The sequence below is a fragment of the Stereum hirsutum genome (assembly GCF_000264905.1).
Source record: "Stereum hirsutum FP-91666 SS1 unplaced genomic scaffold STEHIscaffold_23, whole genome shotgun sequence".
Classification (NCBI taxonomy): domain Eukaryota; kingdom Fungi; phylum Basidiomycota; class Agaricomycetes; order Russulales; family Stereaceae; genus Stereum; species Stereum hirsutum.
This window is the reverse complement of record NW_006763153.1, coordinates 1-20625: the sequence shown is the minus strand read 5'-3', so window position 1 is coordinate 20625 and position 20625 is coordinate 1. Positions and strand designations below refer to the sequence as shown.

The following is a 20625-nucleotide window of genomic DNA, read 5'->3' as shown; positions in this document are numbered from 1 at the left end:
CGTCGACAACGGCTCTGGTAAACCCAATAGCTATACCTGTCCCTCTTTCGCATATCCTTTACCATGGTTTACCAACGGCACTCTGATGATGCCAAGATGATCTCTGTGCGTCTTCGGAGGCGTGGTCGCGATACTGTCGACGAGATCGCCCACCTAACTTCCATATCTCGTCGTACTCTTTTTCGCACCTGGAAACGGTACCGACAGAAGGGCACAGTCTCCAAGGATGAAGCCATCGGTCGTGGCCGACCTTCAAAGACTCTCCACCACGACCGCCAGCTCCTTCTTGAACTTGCTCGCACTAAACCGAATCTTTTTCTCGACGAGTATTGCAAGCGCCTTCGCGACCATCGGTACCTCTCAGTACACATCTCCACCATTCATCGGTACTTCGCGAAGGCTGACCTGAGTGTCAAGAGGGTCCAAAAGCTTGCACGAGAGCGAGACCCTATCAAGCGTGCTGACTTCATTCGCCGCGCCGGCCGGTACTCTCCAGCGTGCTTCGTATTCCTCGATGAGGTATCAAAGAACGACAGAACATATGCGAGGCTATGGGGTCGAGCAGAGAGAGGGGAAAGAGTTGAGTGTTATGAACCTTTTGTGCGTGGAGAGCGGGTGTCGATGTTAGCGGCAATGGCTCTGGATGAGGGAATCACAGCTGCGAAGGTAGTGTACGGGTCTTTCAATGCGGCGTTGTTCATAGACTTCCTTCGAAGAGACCTGGTACGTTTTGTCACGCATATAGTCAGCTGTCATGTATGGTACTCATATTCTTCGAGCTTATTGTAATGGACAACGCACGTATCCACAAGTCTCCCGAGGTCCAAGAGCTCATTGAGAGCTGGGGTGCGTCCATATCTTGTCTGGTCTTTCCCTGTCACCTCATTGTGCTGTCAGGCTGCCGGATAGAGTACCTGTCACCATATTCTCCTGATTATAACGGGCTGCCTTGGTAAACTAAGTAGTACATAAGTGGTTATAACCTATGTGTGCCGGTATCCATATCCATGGGTACTTACTTCCAGGGATAACCATGGGATGATGTACATGGCCACTGTATCTCGGGCGGAAAGTACATCAACCATGGTTATGTATGATTGTGATGTACCGGCTCTGTAACCTCGCATCCGAGTACATCAACCACTGGATATTGGTGGACCGGCGACTCGGATGACCGGCAGCTTCCGGATGGGTGGCCTGTTAGGGTGTTCCTCCATGGATATTCTTCCGCATCCTCCCTTACCTTCTATGGTGCCCGTTTTAGCTTGTAAATTCTTGTTTAATGCTGTACTATAGGTCTCCAATGCGACTAGCTTGCTGCAAGCCTGTGAACCGTGCAGGGAAACCTTCAATACACCGGCGACTTTTGGGCCACACTGGTTTGGCACTGCCTGGATATTCCTTTGCGTGCTCCCTTGGCTTTTCTTACGCTTCTAATTGCTTTTATATTCCTATCTGATTCTTTTCTGCCTGGGACCGACACGCCTAGCTCGTTCGATGGCCGTATCGCGCTCAGAAAAGCATTCGGTCCGCGCCATGGTATGGGCCACACTTCCTTGCCCCAGCCCATATATTCCTTTCTGGGCACCCGGTGGTTTATCGCTGCCATTCATTAGTCTGCCAACTGTGTTTGACTCTACATAACTCATATATAACGCCCCAAGTCTGTGCGATCCTTGTATCGCGCACAGGAAAGCATTCGGGTCGGGGTGTACCATGGGCCACACTACCCTGCCCCAGCGCAGGTATTACTTCCTGCGCACTCGGCCATTTATGGCTGCTTCTTATGGGACTTCCAATTGGATTGTATGCTATTTAACTCAAATGCAACGCCGTTGGCATGTGCGATCCCTCTATCGCGCTCAGGAAAGCTTTAGGGGCGGGGTATAGTACTGTGGGCCACACTGCCCTGCCCCTGCTCTAATATTCATTCCTGCGTACCCGGTCGCTTATGGCATCGTTCCATGGACCCAACAATTGTGTTACAGGATATTCTACTTGAATATTATACCCTATCGTGCGCAGGAAATCATTGGGAGGTATAGTATGGGCCACATTACCCTGCCCCAGCCCAGATATTTCTTCCTGCGCATTGGGAGGTTTATGCCTGCTATCTATGAGTCTAACAATTATATTTTATGTTATGAGAATCATCATTAATGCCTTTAGCTTGTGCGATGAGCACATCACGCACAGGAAAGCATTAGGGCCGAGGTATGCTATGGGCCACACTGCCCTGCCCCAGCCAGATATTCATTCCTACGCACTCGATCATTTACGGCTGCATCACATAGGTCTTCCAATTGAATATGATGTTATTGGACTCAAATATGACGCCGTTGGCGTGTGCTATCCCTCTATCGCGCACAGGAAAGCACTAGGGTCCGGGTGTACTATGGGCCACACTACCCTGCCCCAGCGCAGGTATTCCTTCCTGTGCACCCGGCCATTTATGGCTGCTTTTTATGGGTCTACCAATTGTATTGGATGATATTCAACCCAAATACAACGCCGTTGGCGTGTGCGATCTCTATCGCACTCAGGAAAGCTTTAGGGGCGGGGTATACTGTGGGCCACACTGCCCTGCCCCTGCCGAAATATTCATTCCTGCGTACCCGGTCATTCATGGCTTCGTTTAATGAGTCTGAAAATTACAATAGATGCAAATAGACTCAAATAAAACGCTTTCAGCGTGTGCGATTCCTCTATCGCGGGCAGGAAAGCTTCAGGCACGGGGTATATTACGGGGCACAGTGCCCTGCCCCCAGATATTCATTCCTGTGCACTCGGCGATTCATGGTTACTTTTTATGGGTCTACCAATTGTATTAGATGTTATTTGATTCGAATGTGATGCCGTTAGCCTCTGCGACCCTTCTATCGCGCGCAGGCAAGCTTTAGGGCCGGGGTATATTATGGGCCACACTACCCTGCGCCAGCCCAGATATTCATTTCTGCGCACCCGGTCGTTGATAGCTTCGTTTCATGGGTCTAAAAGATAAATTAGATGCCCCTTGACACAAATACAACGCTGCTAGTCAATTTGACCGCTGTATCGAATACAAGAAAGTATCTCATCAGGGGTACAATATTATGATGGGCCACACTACTCTGTCCCAGCCTGGATATTCCTTACTGCGTACCCAGCCATATATCGCTATTATTGATGACTGAAAGACTCATAATAGATGATATATAACACAATGCCAGCACCAATAGTCCCCACGACGTCCATATATCGTACAGGAACGTTTTAGGTTTTGAGTATGTTCTGGGCCACACCCTCCCGCTAACCAAATATTCCTCCCTTCCCTCGGGCAATATATGGATACCAGCTATGGTATTCAGCCCGCATGTGATGTAGATAGACCCACCTCTGTTACAGATAGGCCATAGGATCCCAGTGTCCTGTACAGGAAATGTTTGGACCAGCATATATTCTGGGCCACACCCTTTCGCTCCCCGAATACTTATTCCACCCAGTAATGTAGCAATGATGTTCCTGATTACTCTCACGCGTTACTTTGTGTGGTTACTTGATATTTCCTTCATTGGTATTCCAGTCAGGCAGGCTGGCAGGGTGGCGTACAGAAGCACACTGTTTTTTTGCCTCAGTTGTTACTCTAAAAATGCTGTTTCCGTTTTTATTGAGTCATATATGTTTTTTCTACATTATGCAACTTTGTTGATGAAGTCGAACCGTTGAATTGTCGTCGAGCCGGACAACATGAAAGGCCTCCTGTATCGCTGAGAGACTCGAGTCTGCTCTGTGTCCATCGGTTATCTCATGATTCCAGTGGTTCAGTCCGTTCTTCTTGACCTTGTTTTACTATATCACATGTATATCGATTCTACAATCGCCTACCGTTGAATATATCTCAGTTAGCGTGTCCACATTAGCTTTGCAGTCACACACAGTCTTGCGCAGGCAGACGCGCCACGTGCGTAATTGGTAAGCAAGCCGCCGCAAACGTCGAAGTCGCGACTTGCACTCTGAGTTCGCCAAAGCCACGTGGCTACCTCGAACGGAATTTGTGCAAGTCGGCATTCCATGATAGAACTCGCATCTGGCGAGACATCCACTCACCAATGACATTGATACATGGTAGATAATGATACAGGGACAAAAAAATACAAAGACATCAAAATACAAACACAACCGCGTCTATTCCGACGGCGTAAGCCAAGCCTAAGCATAATCAGAGTCGTCGCCACCATCGGACTCCGGCAAAACTGCCTCCTCTGGCAGCTCTAAGTCCTCTGAATCATGCTCAGAGTCGTCCCCTTCGGCTCTCTGATCTCCACCCACGACTTCTTCCTCCTCGTCGCCGTCCACAGCCCGTGTCCGGTTAGGATTGTTCAGAGGTATGGGAATATGTGATGTGGCGTCGATAAGTTCGGCAGGCCACTCAACCTGCATCCCCATAGAGCCGAGAGCGGGTCGCCACAGCGTCGCGAACTGTAATGCTAGACCCCCGAATACAGCCGCTTGACGAGCGGCGTATGCTTTCAACCCCGACCGTATGTCCACCCGAGCGTCTGCGCGAAGGTCCGCCCGTTCCAACCACCAATCCCTCTTCCAGAGCATGAACACCAACACCCGCCTCATCTCCTCGCGAAGAAGCTGGATCTCTTCTTCCCAGCGTAGAACCCGTGCTCGTCCCTTGGTGTAGACTGTTCTCATCCCTGTAAATTATCGAAAAGAAACCTCAGTTGAGGATACACCGACTCGATTGAAAAGAAAAATACATACCTTCGACAACCTCCTCATCCGTTGCTTTGTCCGGCATAGCAGCGTCCCGACGATCGGGCTGTAGTACAGTCCAGATCCACGGGATCTCCCTGTGCCCCTCACCCAACGCACGCCGACGTCGAGCCGCTGGACGACTATCCTCCGCGTCCGAGTCGTCGGGGTCATGGCCAGATGGATTGCGCATATCATTATGAGCGAGCGGCTTGAGGCGACGCACCCAGCTACCTTCAGGATCACCGAGGACACGAAGCGCACCGTATGCCGCGTTGTAGCGTGCCCGCCAGCGATTAAGTTTGTCGCTGATTGATGTGATGGCCGTTCGTGCTCGAGTAGACCTCACGTTCGACCGTCCGGAGGCATGGACACCCTTAAAGTTCACCAGAGTCATCTTGATGCGGATATGGCGTCGAATCTGAAACAATATCGAAATTCAGGAAGGTGAAATGTCACGATATGGATGATGGGGCGCACCTGGTGAAGCGCATCATCTGCCTCAGCCTCACGAAGGCTTGTCTCTTTCTCAACGAGACCATACCCAAGCCCACCCCATTGCTCCTTGGGCAGCTCGGACGGCATCCATAGCTTTTCATCCTCGGGCTTATACAACTCATCCGATGCAACACTTGTGTCAGGCGGCTTCCGAAGGGTCGAAACGACGGGCATGTAGAGGGTTTGAAGGGCAAACCACGAATTGATGCGTCGCGTGAGCGTGTTCCGGCCCGTCTGCATCGCGAGCTTCTCATCGGCAGTTTTGCACCTTTTCCCTTTCAAGACACGTCTATTGCGGGTGGTGAGTATGCATCCGTATTCGAAGGAGATCAAAACTTACTGTTGCTCTTGAAGCTCCAGACCGGCCGCTAAGAAACGACTTGCGGTAGTTTCATGTGGCGAGAATACCCCGCGGGTGGCTTTGGCAGCTTCCTCTTCTGCAAGCCGGCGAAGGCACTCTTTTACGGTGATTTCTACGGGTGGTTGTACAGTCAATGGGCCAGGAATATGGACAGGGATGCGAAACGTGCATACCCTGTGCAGGCGGCTCTTCATACGGGTTCGGCGCGCTATGATCGGCGTCCCAAGCCACTACCATTGTGTCCCAGTTTTTTACGACATCGGAGTTGAATGTATCCTTGAGCTTATCGAACTTCTTCTGGTGCCGTATGCGTGCAGCGTAGGCGATCCGGAGAGACTTCAGGAACTGTGTGCCTGTAAGGCATGTACAATATCAGCCTTCGCGCCACGATACCGAAAGCGAAAGACGTACCGAACGAAAGCGTCTTCCCCCAGTTCATGCCCCCGAGAAAATCATCAATAGCCTCATGCCTCGCTGCCCACGGCATCTCACGCGTCATCAACGCAAAAAAATTGGTCTCCGACCAATTCGCCTCAATACCCTCGCCGTATGTCCGTCCTACCCCGGTATGATAATTGAAAGCATACTTGACATGGCAGCTGCCACCGTGCGCGGGTAGATGGAATTTGGGGACCAGAAAGATTATCTCGGTGTCGGTGACCACGATCTGGAACGCCAAAGGAAAATCTTTCATTCGTTTTGCGAAATTTGAGGAAAATCGGCACGCGATGTCGTAGGAGAGAACAAGGCGGTGCCAGCCCTTGCATGTCATCATGATTGCATTGAGTAAAATATATCCCATGTTTATGTAGCTATTGTTCGGTCAGCGACTGTTACGCTCAACAACTGTTGTAGAAACGCGTACCGTTCGCCTCGCTCGAGATCCCCCACGCCATTCTTCTGGAATAAATTATGACGACCGCATACAGCGGCCCCTCCACCGTTGACAGAGAACCGCGGTGATCCGGGCGTGTTCGCATGGTCGACAGCGTCGAAGGTGGAATCACATGCCTTGAGCTGTGAATAGAGCCACCTTAATGATGTTCTATCGCTGATGAAACCCGGCAAGACTGACCTCCGGCTCGGCAATGTGATTCTCAAGAACAAACCGATAGGGAGCGGAGGGGACGAAATACGCCCACCCATCCGCAAGCGGTACGTCGTCATATCCATGAGCCTTCATCTTCATCTTGAAGTTCGCATCGATAGCCCAGAAAGAGGTAAAAAGCCACCTGCAAATGTCGATCAGGCAAGCGAGGTTACTCTGAAGACTGGTAAGCTTACCTCTTCTCCGGCGGTATGGTCGTGATATCGAGGGGCGCGTTGATACCACAGTGAGGACAAGCCCCGCAACTGACGACCAAATCCCCAGGGCCGGTCCTTTCCACACCCGCAGGATCGTGACCTCTCGCTCCACGTTTGAGCATTCGATACACCTTGAAGCAGCGCATAACGAGCATAAACTCGTTGTAGCGTGTCTACATAACGAAGATTTGATCAGCGCACGAAATGGTTAAATCAGAACGAACGAGAACTTACAGGAAAGTGAGTGAGACCACTACCGTCGGAGATACAAACCAAACTCTTATAAAAATCATAGCCGTTGGTTTTCGACTGGAGCGTGAGGGTGTGGAAGAATTCGAGGACGCGAATAGTGAAACCTGTTCGTGGAAGCCTGAACGTTGCAGGCCACCAGTCGGCGCGTATCATCTGAACGTAGCGCTGTGATCCGCCAACGTTCGCGCAGTCGCAGAATTGTACCGCGACGGTGTGGATGCCGGTGGTGTCAATGATGGTGAGGGTGATAGCTTCGTGTGCGTGTGGACATTCGTCGCCGTCATGACCGAGTTGTACCATGAGGCCTGCTTCGCGGAGACTGTACCGAGAAAAGTAGGAGCCGTTCCAGCGCTGTTCCACAACGTAAGCTGAAGATCTACGTTCGACGATCGAGAGAACCATACCTGAATTCTATGTAGAGGCGCTGCACGGTGCGTACGGCACATGCACCCACCACAAAAGAGCTTACTTCCCGTACAGTCTTTGCAACGTAATTCGCCACTCTCAATGCCACATCCATGACACTTCGCACCCTCTTCCTGACCAGCCAGTCCTTCTCGTCGGAGCATCTCGTCGACGAAGACCTGTCGATTGCTGAGAAACTCCGCCAGAAGATCAACCTAATTTGAGTCAGAAACTATTGTCATAGAGGGATATAGGGCGCGATGTGACTTACTCGCTTCATCGTTTTTGCTCGACGACCCTTCGTGCGCCGTTGCCTCTTCGCCCGCCGCCCATCTTCCTCTGTGATATAGTAGCTCGTGTGGTCAATTACGTCCGCCTCGTTGGTGGTGGAATCGTCTGCTGAACACGGCGCAGGTTTTGGCGGCTGTTGCTGGGTTTCGACTACATATGATCGCGAGGCCGTCTGCCTTGATCCACTCGCCTGAGAGACGGTACTGTGAAGATGCGTTGAATGCGTCTTCTTCTGCTTCGGTTGTGGTGCAGGTTCAGCGAAGGCGAACTTCGGTAGCTTGGACTTGGAAATTTTCCTACCGCCGGCCATAGACATGTATGCTAGACTTTGCGGCACAAACGCGAATAGCGCAAGTAAGTAGGTGGTCGAACCGTAAGTAGATTTTGGGACTGACCTTATAGTCCAATCGCACGGGGGGGGGGGGGGGTGGCGGGGTGATAGTGGGCGAGCCGGAGGGAAGGGAGGGAAGGAAGGAAGGGATCCCTTCGTCGCCGCACCGGACAAGCTTACGTCGCCAAGATAAGAACCGCGCACGTTCACGATTTTTGACAATCTGAAATAGAAACAGGGACCGGTCAGCCCCGCTCTCTGAGCCTGTGACGTTCGTCCTACAAGGACTTCGTGTACCCGGTGTTGAATTGCTATGCACAACAGTGAAAGCTGCATCAGCCTATGGTTTTGTTATCCAGACTGGTAAGAGTGGAGAAGAAACTCACGATAAAACTCACGAAATTCCTTCAGGCAGGACTCGTTGTTCATCGGCCGCGGCTGATCACGCAATGAAATAAATCAAATTCCAAACAGGCCTAGAAAAGATGAAAACGGAGGCACCGACCTTGAAGACATCTCGTTCTATGCCTTATCTGAGGCTTCCGTTGATGTAGTATATGCGCGTCGTGAATGAGGACGCGACAGTCTGCAAAAATCTCGGGTTCGACTCACTGTGCACCATGATCTTGTTCGTTGAGCGGTGTGGAAGAACGCGTCACCAACTGTGCGTTGATTGGGTAGTACCCGTGATCCACCTCTGCTTTGACGATAAGACTTGTGTAGTCAGCAGGAGGGTGACAAGCAGCAAGCGCACAGATGCATGTAGTCGGACTCACCAGCAGACGGAGTGGTTGCTCACACATCTCCAACTCTGCTTGCGCTACCAAACCCCAATGGACACTCGGGATAAACGTATAGTCCTCCGTTCTGTTGAGTACTCTGACCGATGGACGAAATCAACCGTCAGGCTTCAGGCTTCGTGTCCCGGCGGCTAGACTTCGTCTGTTGATCTGGAGGCTGAGTCTCGATATTTGTGGCGACAAGAGTAACATATGGACACATACATGTAATTTTCCTTGAGCCTTCGTATTTCGGTATTTGGTTGACAGTAAGGAGAGCCCATTGCTGATGGGAGAGGGATAGATGCAGATGAGAAGCGAGGCGTTAGCTGGCGGTGATGTTCGAGGATAGACGCCGAAGCGCATTGGCGCTGGGTAGGCTTCGAGTGGCATTCGCACTGGTCGCTGTCGTGCTCGACGAGCACATTGCCTCCTCTACGCGAGAAGAATGCATCAAAAATCGCTTTCATATTGCAATGTTTAGTACTCTCTTGTTTTTACCTGTGCCCTGTACATTCAAGTCATGAATTAAGCATGTGTATATATGTATATACTTCGCTCTGTGGCCCAAAAAAATCGGAGGAAATGAATTTCTACGACAAAATGAGTAGCATGGCGAGAGGAGAGGTTATGATGTGGTATTACAACAGATTCCAGTCGACGCTAAGTAGTTTGGCTGAATATAAAGTCTACGACACCTTGTAATATGGAGTTGGAAGATGTATGAAGGTAGCATGAGGAAATGGGGGGCACAATGAGCTACTGGGTGATGGAGAGGAGTGGATGTTTGGATATTAGATCCAATGTATCATAATTGCGATGGCTGGGTGTTTTCTTCGTGGAGGAAAGACGTATAGGAGATGTATGTGGGGTGGCACTGAGTTGCAGTAAAGACGGGATAACACACCTTACGGACGGTTTCAAGCCAATCTGAGTGCATGTGTATGCAGCACTCACCAAGAATACCTAATTTACATCACAAACTTCTCCTTGTTCAAGCTCCAAGATGTCGTAGATGTGATTTGCATCCAACAATGTAATCTGGAAGTGAAGGATGTTGGACTATCCACGGAAATAGCAATTTACGAGGAGAACATACCTGGAGCTGAGTTGGAGCTGAAGAACATCGAAATATAGTGATAAAAAAGTTTCGAGGAGAGATAAAGTGCAGGCGATGTTCAATTGTCGATGCGAGGGGGTGCTGTTGGGAGCGGTATTTTGAACATCGGCAACAACATTCACGAAGTGCAACAAGATCCCAGAGCAAGTGACTATGCGTGAACGTAAGCTATAGCAATTCTAGTGTTCTGGGTCGAAAGTCCGAGGGAGAGTGTGAGGCAAATGAGTGAAAAGCAAGGGCGGACACTCAATCGGAGGTGGTGGAAGTTGACGAAAACGCAAAACGCTTTGAAGACGCGCTTCGAACTCTGTTCAGTTGAACCGCTTTTCGCTCTTTCTACCACCTTCATCTCGACTTCTCGCCTACAAGATCCCCGGATCGACTCGGACTTTTTGTATTCATCATCAACCATATCAGACACCACTATCCCGATGGATTGAACGCGCTCGGATCACCATGAACGTCGTCCACGTCGTCGCCGACGTTGAGCACAACCCTCGTAGCGCAGTACCTCTTGCATCAGCACTTGCACATCGCACGCTTCCTCCCTCATCTTCAAACTCGGACAGCATAGTATTTCGATATTATGGATCGATAATCCCGCTCCCTGAAGTCGAGCGTCATGAAATGAGGGCCCTGCGCACTGCTCACCTCTGGACGAACACACCTTGTGCACCTATCACGTTACGGCCGTTTTGGAGACTAAAGTTGGCGTAGGTTGGCATTATATTGGGTTCGATACAGTGAGTAATATGTATCCATGTATCAATCTTTGCTTCGATTTCCTTGTACGGTTCACAATACCTATCTCAACCCTCCTCGGTGCCACCCATTTCTCATATCTTCCGCACTTTTGATCGGTCAAATCAACACTATGTCATCATCTACATACCATACTATACCACCATGTGCATTATCAATCCATTTCTCGCTCCTGGAAGGTCGCTGTGCTTCCAGTATCCCCCGGTTACCCTCATACACTGTCCTCCTCAGTTTCCCAGTGACCTACTGCCCCTAAATTCACCGAACATACATGACAATTACCCTGAATAGATTCCCTACCCCGAGATACTATCATCTTTTGAACCTCTTTGCTCCAGTTTCTCAAATTCGCATTATGGTACTTCGGTTTGGGCCACACAGTTAGAAGCAAGACACATATATCATATCCCTGCCATTTATTTTCACGGTGTGAGTGGCCAAATAGGTTAGGCAGTCCTAGAGTAGTCACTCTCCCACAAAAAACATCGCAAATATCGCGGGACTGACTGAAAGACCGTGCTCGTCGTCGAACATGACGGCGCCACTCTGGAGTGGCACACGCACTTGCAGCGGGCGGATTGAACGATGACGAAGTAGTGCACAGGGGCGGTGCCTTGGAGAGACAACGTATCGGAAAACGGACGTCTCAGGCGATCACTGCAGCGTTGAAGATACGCCGAGGCAACAACTGCGTCCGAGAGCTTTGAAATAGTTGTAGTGATAATGTAACGTCCTTCGTACAGCTCTCAGGTTGTTTCGTCCGAGGACACTGAGGGATCTATCGTGAACAGCACTGTATGCTATTGAACGGGGAATCATCTACTGGAAGTAGAAGATGAAACGCTCGAATAACTGCAGCATGGTACATTGGGTGCAGAGCCTCGGCGCCTCCTACTCAACCTAAGCTGCAGACCCGGACAGGAGTCCAAGAGGATCTCCAAAGACTACGTAATCCGCGCAACGCGGGATATGCACCCCATCTGCCTTCAACGCAATCCACTCATCGCCTGCGCGAACCCACTTGACCTTGACGAAGAACGCGATCTTGTGCTCCTCGCAGAGCATGAAGCGGCACGTATTGCGAGTGACGCGAGTAGGAGCTGGAGGGAGCAGTCAACATTTCAAATGCGAATGATAACAGAAGACCCGTACCTCTTTTGCGGGTCATGTAGATCCTCCCCTCGTCTTGGAACTGCTCGCAGGAAGAGAGAGTCTATATGAACAAACTTTCATAAGCATGTACGCACTCTTGGTCAATAAAGAACTCACAGTGGGCATTGGAATTCAGCCGCGTCTCGAGTTGATGGTGGTGGTCTTGACGAAAAAGGTTGGCAGCAGATATTTGAACCTGCACATTCACACTCCGCACACGGGTTCAGGCAACAACATCCGGGGTATAACTATATTTGCGGCTAATCAAGCCCAACACGCAACACGAAGAACACGGCACAGACGGACAACACGACACAGACGGAGACACCACACATGACACTGACCACCAAACCAGGATAGTTAGGCACACCGCCCCTTGCCAGCTACAGCAACCGCAGGAATTTCCCCGCGAGCCCTACGACGCTCGCTAAACCACAAACCCACTGCACCACACCTTTCTACGACTCCTACGGATCGTACACAGAAACGAATAGGAGGAACGGAACGACGGCGCGAAAGAAGAAAAGAAGCTACAGAAAGCGGAGTTACGGCTACTCGCTAACATGAACCATCTAACGGTTCGCCGTGGGAACTGGCCCGTTGGGGTTGTTGTTGTCCAACGTGGACGCCACACCGGTGGGGCCGTAGTTGACGGCCTCCCCGCGGTGTTCCTTCCACCAACGACGAGCCGTCGCTCCAGAAAGGAAAGCCTGGTAGTAGGCATCGGCAATGCCATCAACGTGGACCCTCGCACCGACCCTATGAGCATGTTAGCATCGTTTGGATATCGATGAGGAGCAGGGGAGATTGGAGACCGGGGCGTACCAGTTTGTACGCGTGACTCCAGGTTCTCGGCCACGAACGATTACATAGTATGCCTCACCGGTGAATAACACGTCCGCAAGCATCTTCGCGGTGTCCTCGATGTAGGCGGAGCGGATACTGGCGTCGCGAACCGAGTCGGAAGTGAGCTGCATCAAACCTCGAACATAACGTTAGTGTGAACAAGATCAACTAAGTGATGAGCTTACCGAGGCTTCGACAGCGGCACGAAGAAGAGGGTGGACCGTCGGGAAAGGTCGGCGACTCCTGTGCACGGCCTCATAACGCACCGCTTCGATAGTGCGATTCGCGGCCGCCTCAGGATCGGCCAAAGCGGAACTCACCGGAGTATCGGGCGCGCTACCAGGAACCGGCACCACAAGGCTAGAAACCTGATTTGGAACACATCAGCGATTGGCACATTGCATCAGAACGAAGACATACCGCGTGGGCCGCTTCGCGAGCCTCCTCCTCATCGATCTCCGTCTCGGGAACCGACCCTACGGACGATGTCTCGAGAAGGGACTGGGTGTCCTCCTCGTCGCTCACTCCAACCTCGGACAAGGTATCGTAGGGCTGCATCGTGGCGATCAGATCGTCGTGGATGACAGCAGGAGTCTCAGAAGGGGTGTCAGCAAGGGGGGAAGCCTCGGCGGGGGGAAGATCGGCGGGCGGGGCATCGGCGGGCGGGGCATCGGCGGAGGCGGGGACAGACGCGGGAGTGGGAGAAACGGTAGCAGAGACAGCGGAGGGGTTGACGAAGGGTTGATAGGGAGGCGGGGCGCGGAGAGACGCCATGATGGCGGGGGTGACATTGGTCGTGCCGTGGGTGTCCATAATCTCCCTAACACGATCGTACGCAGTGCGAGCTTCCTCACCGGTGCGATATTTCTTGTATATAGCGTTGGGGAAGCCTTGTACCCTCAACGCCGCCTGAGGCCTGCGAGAGAAAGTGAGTTGAGCGAAAAAAGGAGGGAGGGAGACGCGTATACGAGACAACTTACCAGTCGGCATACAACGCCAATCCGTCCCTGCCATGAACGACCAGGTATCGCGGAAGACTCACTCCCTGAATAGCATCAGGCTGTGACCCTGCAGCTGAATATTATATTAGATGGCGCGCGAGGAAAACTCGAGGTCTTCGAGGAATACCTACCTTGAGACATGGTTGAGGCTTGGGAGAGGGAGGATTGTGGTGGTAGGAAGAGCGATGGCAGCGCAGCATCCTCGAGCTCTGCTGATAAGACGGCCACCGGCTACGACCGGCATATTGCGTTGGCGACGTGCCACGGACAAACAAGCAGCCACAAAGTCGGCGTTGGAGTTCCTACACACGTGATGCGGCGAAGTGAAATACCAAGAATTCGAAAAAAGGACCTCGGTCAACGAAGCCGGTATCTCGACCTCCACCGACGACGTCTACGACATTGCTCGCTTTCCCCCCCAAACACATAACCATGGTCGGTGTTCCCTGGACTACCCCTGATCAAACCGAATTCTTGTTGGCGAGGCTGCCAGGTTTCCGCGAGGCGCGAGAATCGAAAACCTTGCCGGAATTCTTCGAGAACCTCTTCAGCGAATGGTTCAAGTTGTGGCCGGACCTTGTCTGCAAGAAGACGGGGCAAAAGTACAAGACCGTGAGTGTTCCGAATTTTTGGTGGCTCTATGGACCACAGTCTGAGACCTCTTACCATAGCGGCTGAGAGACTGGTACCCGAATCGCACCAAGCACGACGCGAAAGGGATCGCGCCCGGACTGGGTCGACGTTCCAATAAACCCCTCCCGCCCATCCCGGGCACGACTCGTACTCGTAACTTGTCAAGGGGCCAGTACTACTGGGAGCAATATTGCAAGCCTTATGAGAGTGTAAAGAACGAGATGAGGGTCGCGTTCAACGAGTACTTGAGCATGACGTCGGATGAGAAGAAGAAGAATCATTTGACGTACCAGCAGGAGTGGGCAGTCAATCGGTTGAGCGGTGAGCCGGAGGATGTGCAAGAGGAAGTCGAGAGGCTGTGGAAGGCGACGTTGAAGGGGACGAAGAAGGGGAAGAAAGAGGAGGGTGAGCCGGCTCCAGAGCCGGTCCCTACTCGTGAGCAGCTACAGGAGTTCGACAAGTCAGTAAACAATTTATTTTGACAAGCGTGATGCTTATCTTTCACCTTTCACCAGGAATATTGCAGCCGTTCCAGCGACCGTAATCCTCTGGTTACGTCAACTCTACCAGCAAACGGGCATGGTTGGGACTTTTCTCGTTGGGGGCCCGTGTCCTGGACAGCAAGGACGAATTGGATCGTTCGCGTAAGTGCGTGAATGTCGTGTCGAGTAGGCGTGTACTTACTCCGGATATTGCAGCTACGATTGGGAATTCGGTCCGGACAAGAAGACATTCCGCCAGCACTACACCGAGTACGATGCAATCGTCAAGGCCTGGACGGAATATCTGCATACATTGTGGAGTAAGCAAACTTGATTTCCCTCCGCACGCGAGTTCATCGTACTCACATTCATGAAAATAGCCCCCGAGGAACGGCTTCTTCGTTCGCTCACCGGAACGGGGGAGAACTCCGTCGACGAAGGAGGCCCCGATGAATCCTCGTCATCCAACGGCCAGTCATCGAATACGACTCCTGCGTCCACTTCACTCTCCAATGCAACCACCACCTCCGCTGTCGCCGTAAACGCTACCGTCGTCAGCCCTCCTCTTGATACCACCGCAACTGCTCCCGCTGCGACCACGACTCCGACCACGACTCCTACTATTTCCGGTGCCGTATCACGTTCCGCCAGTGGACAAGCCCGCGAGAGTAGGCGTCGTGGTAAGGGTAAGGCCCGTGATTCGGCTGATGAGTCTGATGGGCCGGATGATGACGACGTTCAAATTGGCGGCGATGAGGATAGTTGGAGTGGCGTTGACGAGGGCGGTGAGGCGGAGATGGAATCCGCTGCAGAACCCGTTCGCAAACTGAAGCCGTGGGAGGATACAAGGGCCTCGATGACGGAGTACGAGCGCAGCCGGTTGAAGAACTTGGAGCGGAATCATAACTTCCAAGTGGCTCTTGGACTCATAGAGGAACTCGAGAAGACGACTGTGCCGTTGAAGCCGAAGCCTAGACCTGTGCTCAGAAGGGTGGAATGCACGAAGGGTCAGAATATTGAGGACACGGAGAGACGACAGAGCGCTCGCCTTGCTAATAAGCAGGACGCCGTGGCTCCGACCGTGCTTACACCTCTCAGCGATGAGAGTGTCGAGCATGTTCACACCACTGTTTCTACCGAACCTGCACTCTCCGCAACTACGGCGACCCCTACCCTCGCTTCCGATTCGACCGAACCAAACCTTGCGATTGCTTCTTCCGAACCTCAGCCTCGTACCGCCACAGATACTGCATCTATTACGCCCGTCGTGGCCTCTACTGCCGCCCCTACCCTCGCTCCCGATTCGACCGAACCCACCCTTGCGATTGCTTCTTCTGAACCTCAGCCTCGTACCGCCACGGATACTGCATCTACTACACCCATCGTGGCCTCTACTGCCACGACGCCCACTCCCACAACGGCTGCAGCGGAATATCCCCCAGCCTCCGCTGAGATCGAACCTATTCCCTCCAACAAAGATGTCACGCCCGTTCAATTCTCGGCTGATGGGACGCAGACCGCCGCCTGCGTTACGACGGCGTCTACCCTCGGCGATCCTACGAGCAGCGAGATAGTTAGGACCGAAGCGGAGGCGGAAGCAGGGCAGGAGAATCAGAACGTACATCTGCCGCTTGCGACTCCCGTACAAGACTCGGCAACCACTACTCCCGCTACCCCTCGCCAATCTCAGACCTCTCTGCCTCGCAGTCACCCAACTACGCCTACACACGCAGCCTACTCTAAGCCGTTACCCCTCTCGCCGGCCACTAATCGCATCTCAGCCGCATATTCGGCTCCCGTTCAACCTCCGTATCCAGGCGGTCCTCGTATCGCGGCTGAATCGAATATTGTCGCACCAAACAAGGACCTTGCTTCTGCGATTGGTGCGGTGGCGACCACGCCACCGGAGCCGAAAGTACCGAGCAGCACCGCAGAGGTTGTTCCCGATGTCGTTCCGTTCGTAAACCAATTCTTCGACGCAAGTAAAGCGCCGCCGAAGGCTCATACAGAGGGCGAGGTCGACTTGCTCCGAGAGTTAGAGGATTGGTGTAAGAAGGACGTGACGGAGATGGTGGCGAGTTGGATATCGGTGGAGAAATTGATGGGGTACCCTGCTCGTGACGTAAGTTCAACGCATAAACGGAAGCTTTTCGCGTACTGACCCTTTCGTGCAGGCTAAAGGCCACAAATTGAACCACAAAGATCGACCGGATTCGGTAGATTACTGGCTGAAATGTGGGCGACAGAAGAAGCCACCGGCATTGGGGGCGTTAGATATTTACGGAAAGCAAGTGAGACTGTGGTGGCGGGGACTGCAGCCGGAGTGGCGTCACGGAGGAGAGGATGACTGGCCGATGAGTCGTGAATTGCCCGCGGACGAGACATGGAGTGAGACGGCGAAGGGCGGTATGAACGGAATGTTTATGTTGTTGATGTCGTTGTTGTGGTGGCGCCTTCGTGCGAGATCAGAGGAGGAGAAGGGCGAGTTGCTTTCGATGGTGGAGGATGTAACCTGGGTGCTAAAGGCGATGCAGAAGCAGTTGGAAGATGGCGGGCCTATGATAGGAGAGATGGTGGAACGAGTCAGTGGAGGTAGAAAGAGAGGGAAAGAGAACGATGGGAACGCTTCGAAGGGGAAGAAAAGGTACGCTTAGTCCTTCGCTTAGTTTTGACGTACTGATTAATTCTGATACTACGTATCCGCTAGAAAAACAAATTAGTATGGTGCAGGAGAGTACGGACGGATAAGACTGGCAAGGAGAGGCGTACATGCGGATTTTAGACACGTAGAGTACGCAGGAACAATAGAGGTCGATCGTGGTTGGAGAAGGCGTTCACTTGACACGCGCGTGAGATCATTACTAGGAATTGTGAATTGATCAACTAAGGCCACGTGGCAATTTTTGCACTCCGCGAAACCAACTTTGGTGCGGCTTCACTGAGGTATTCAGCGGATGCTAGCCCTTGTCGTCCACCGCAAGCTCGTTCTGGCGGTACACTGAGATCGGCGAGCAGCTATCCATAGCCCTCAAAACTAAAATATACTGATGTCGTACCTGGTCCTGTGGCAGCATACCCGTCAGGGCAACTGCGTGGCGTAGATTGCAAGGCGCCATTGACAAGGTACGGTGCGTAAGAACAATAGGAACTAGACAGTGGTTCTAAGCAACAACGATACATTCAAGAAAGCGATTTGGAGCTCTGTTCAAGCATGAGCTCACAGCAGCCGGGATATTTTGCCCCGAGATTTTGAAGTGGCACCAGGACACCCAAGTTGAAGACTGTTCATTGGAATGCACGGATGGCGTAGCATATGGTATATGGCGTATTGCGATAATATACATTACTCTGTACGCATGTTCACATGAGCAAGGGATATTTATCGAACAAGCTGCAGGGGCATCCCGGTAGGGAGGCTGTGTGGCCCGAACTACGAAGATTAGTTACACTCTCGCTCTCTGCTCGCTCATCGCAGAGCCTATCAGGGTTAGTGAAACATATTACGACACTGAAAAACAATTTGTATCCACACAACATGCCAGAAATCGAGCAAAAGAAGCCAGTGGGAGGAATATACAGTTGTAGCAAGCTAGTGGCGCACCCAGATCAAACGGACTCTTGCTTTTTATGCCGGGCTGGCACGGACTCAGCAGTTTTTCTGGTTGATTCTACGAGTGGATAGAGCTTCAGAAATATTTTATACATGCACAGAAGGCGGAGGAAGCAGCGAAAAGAAATAATCAGAGTGGAGGTAATATGTGTGGCACCAGATGTCCTACTGACTGGACAGGCTCTCAACCTCCATCGCTTGGTCGAATCACTCTATCCCTTTTGTTACGGAACATAGATCATATAACTACCGCTTAGAATTCATTGTGGATATACATAAGGCGGAAAAGCTAGCGGAAAGAAATATTTTTAGGCAGGGAACCTGTGTGGCACCAAATACACCCCCTGATACAACGGGCTCTGAATCGTTATCGCCCGCTTGTAGCACCCTGTCGTTTTTATTACTACATATGATGGATGTTGATAGTACCCGGAGTGTACCACCTATTTGACGAAGGCGCAGGAAGCAGCTGAACAAAATTTTCAACGGCAAGGGAATAGTGTGGCACCGAATGTACCCCCTGATACAATGATCATTATCACCCACTTGTAACCCCCTTGCCTTGTGATCACTATACATGAGGAATATATATAGTATGCTGATCGTGCGGCCTACATACGGAAGACGCAGGGCGCAGCGGAACAAGAGATACATCTGTTTGATACTAATGTGGCACCCAATACTACTGCCTGAACTGCTCGCCCATTCACTTCCTCACTGTGGCACGGACGGCTTGAGGGTGTTAGCCAGTGTCTATGAACCATTTATACATAATTTAGAAAGGATAATATCCGTGCTAGAAGCAACGGACGAGGAGGGAGGAATATCCAGGTAGTGGCGGCATCCAGGCCACCCTGAACAGGATGCCGGGAGCGCCCGGGCACGTGAATGGTCGGACCACCGATAACCATCGGTTGATGTACTTGCATCCGAGGTTACAGGGCCGGTACATCAGCATCACCCATAACCATGGTTGATCTACCTTTTGTCCGAGGTAGCAGGTCAAGTAGATCAACCATGGTTAACATACTTCAGTACATAACCATGGCTCTGTTTACCGAAGTTTCATGGTTATAACCATGTTATGTACTACTTATTGTACCAGTACAGATGTTATAACCCCATCGAACAAGCTTTCTCTGCAATCAAGGCACATCTACGTCGTCACGGTATGTATCAGTTCACCGCGAAGGAAATTCACTTGGAGATGTACTTAGCATGTGACATCATCACTCCCGAGATGACTTGGGGATTCTTCTCTCACTCGAACTACCTGTAGATCCCTTCAGTACATATTCCTCTTCCTAGACACTCTTATACCATGATGAAATGTCGAGCAAAATTAGTTGATACAAGCACATAGAGTACAAGAAAGGTACCATGAAGCAGCTAAGTACGAGAGAGCGCGTGTGAACAAAGAAATCTGAGAATGAGAACACGCATGTGGCACCGCCACGGCACCGTAGCAATATCCTTCATCCATCGCTCCTCCGCGTCGCGGACCTCAGCAACCTGCCCCCGCGACAAGCCCTCTGCTAACAAATCCTCCTTTGAGAGTAAACGTAGCACATGAGGTCCAACAACCTTCATAAGCCTAAGTTGTGTGATGGTCTCTGCGGAGATAGTGTACTGCGTGCCAAAGTCTGCCAGGCCCAAGCGTGGTGGTAGTCTAGGCGGAGGCACAGCAGGCAAGCGAAGGATGTCGGGAGCAGGTGTGATAGGTGCTTGATTGGGTGGGTGAGTGGCGTCGTTACGAAGGGCCTTGATGGTTTCGGCAAGCCCGTTGAAGCTGATCTCGACGTTCGGTGATCGATTTGTTGCAGCTTGGAGTTGACGGCTGGAGAGAAGATTGATATCGGTGATGTCTTCATTAGCCTCACGAGTGGCGCTGAAATTGAATATGCCGCCGGTTGGCGGGGTCTCGAGGTCGACACCTTCCTTTTGATTGACCTACGGCAAGGTGTATAAACCGCGTTATCTCGATGTGGGGGGACAGAGAGGCAAGAAAGATACGCGTACCCAGAACGTCGCCCACTGATTGAAGTGGCGACCGG

At 51.7% G+C, this 20625-nt stretch overlaps 4 protein-coding genes across 4 annotated transcripts; 1 reads left to right on the top strand and 3 right to left on the bottom strand.

The window, feature by feature from the left end:
- Positions 1–399: 399 nt before the first annotated feature.
- STEHIDRAFT_36670 (uncharacterized protein) lies at positions 400–738 on the top strand (the record flags this gene model as incomplete). The annotated part of the gene is made up of 1 exon (XM_007310972.1): positions 400–738. A coding segment is annotated over one exon (339 nt), but the record flags the coding sequence as incomplete, so codon positions are not given.
- A 3450-nt stretch (positions 739–4188) lies between these two features.
- Positions 4189–7770, bottom strand: STEHIDRAFT_68985 (uncharacterized protein; the record flags this gene model as incomplete). The annotated part of the gene is made up of 11 exons (XM_007310979.1): positions 4189–4685; positions 4753–5164; positions 5224–5530; positions 5582–5714; positions 5776–5955; positions 6014–6414; positions 6468–6619; positions 6678–6834; positions 6887–7080; positions 7142–7510; positions 7564–7770. Coding segments are annotated over 11 exons (3009 nt in total), but the record flags the coding sequence as incomplete, so codon positions are not given.
- A 3977-nt stretch (positions 7771–11747) lies between these two features.
- STEHIDRAFT_116231 (uncharacterized protein) lies at positions 11748–13987 on the bottom strand (the record flags this gene model as incomplete). The annotated part of the gene is made up of 8 exons (XM_007311006.1): positions 11748–11947; positions 12117–12161; positions 12577–12758; positions 12825–12970; positions 13031–13213; positions 13266–13761; positions 13826–13913; positions 13978–13987. 8 exons carry the CDS (start codon positions 13985–13987, stop codon positions 11748–11750), a joined length of 1350 nt encoding a protein of 449 aa, XP_007311068.1.
- Positions 13988–19960: 5973 nt separating this feature from the next.
- STEHIDRAFT_163296 (uncharacterized protein) lies at positions 19961–20605 on the bottom strand (the record flags this gene model as incomplete). Its single annotated transcript, XM_007311005.1, has 2 exons — positions 19961–20521; positions 20591–20605. Coding segments are annotated over 2 exons (576 nt in total), but the record flags the coding sequence as incomplete, so codon positions are not given.
- Between the last annotated feature and the right edge of the window lie 20 nt (positions 20606–20625).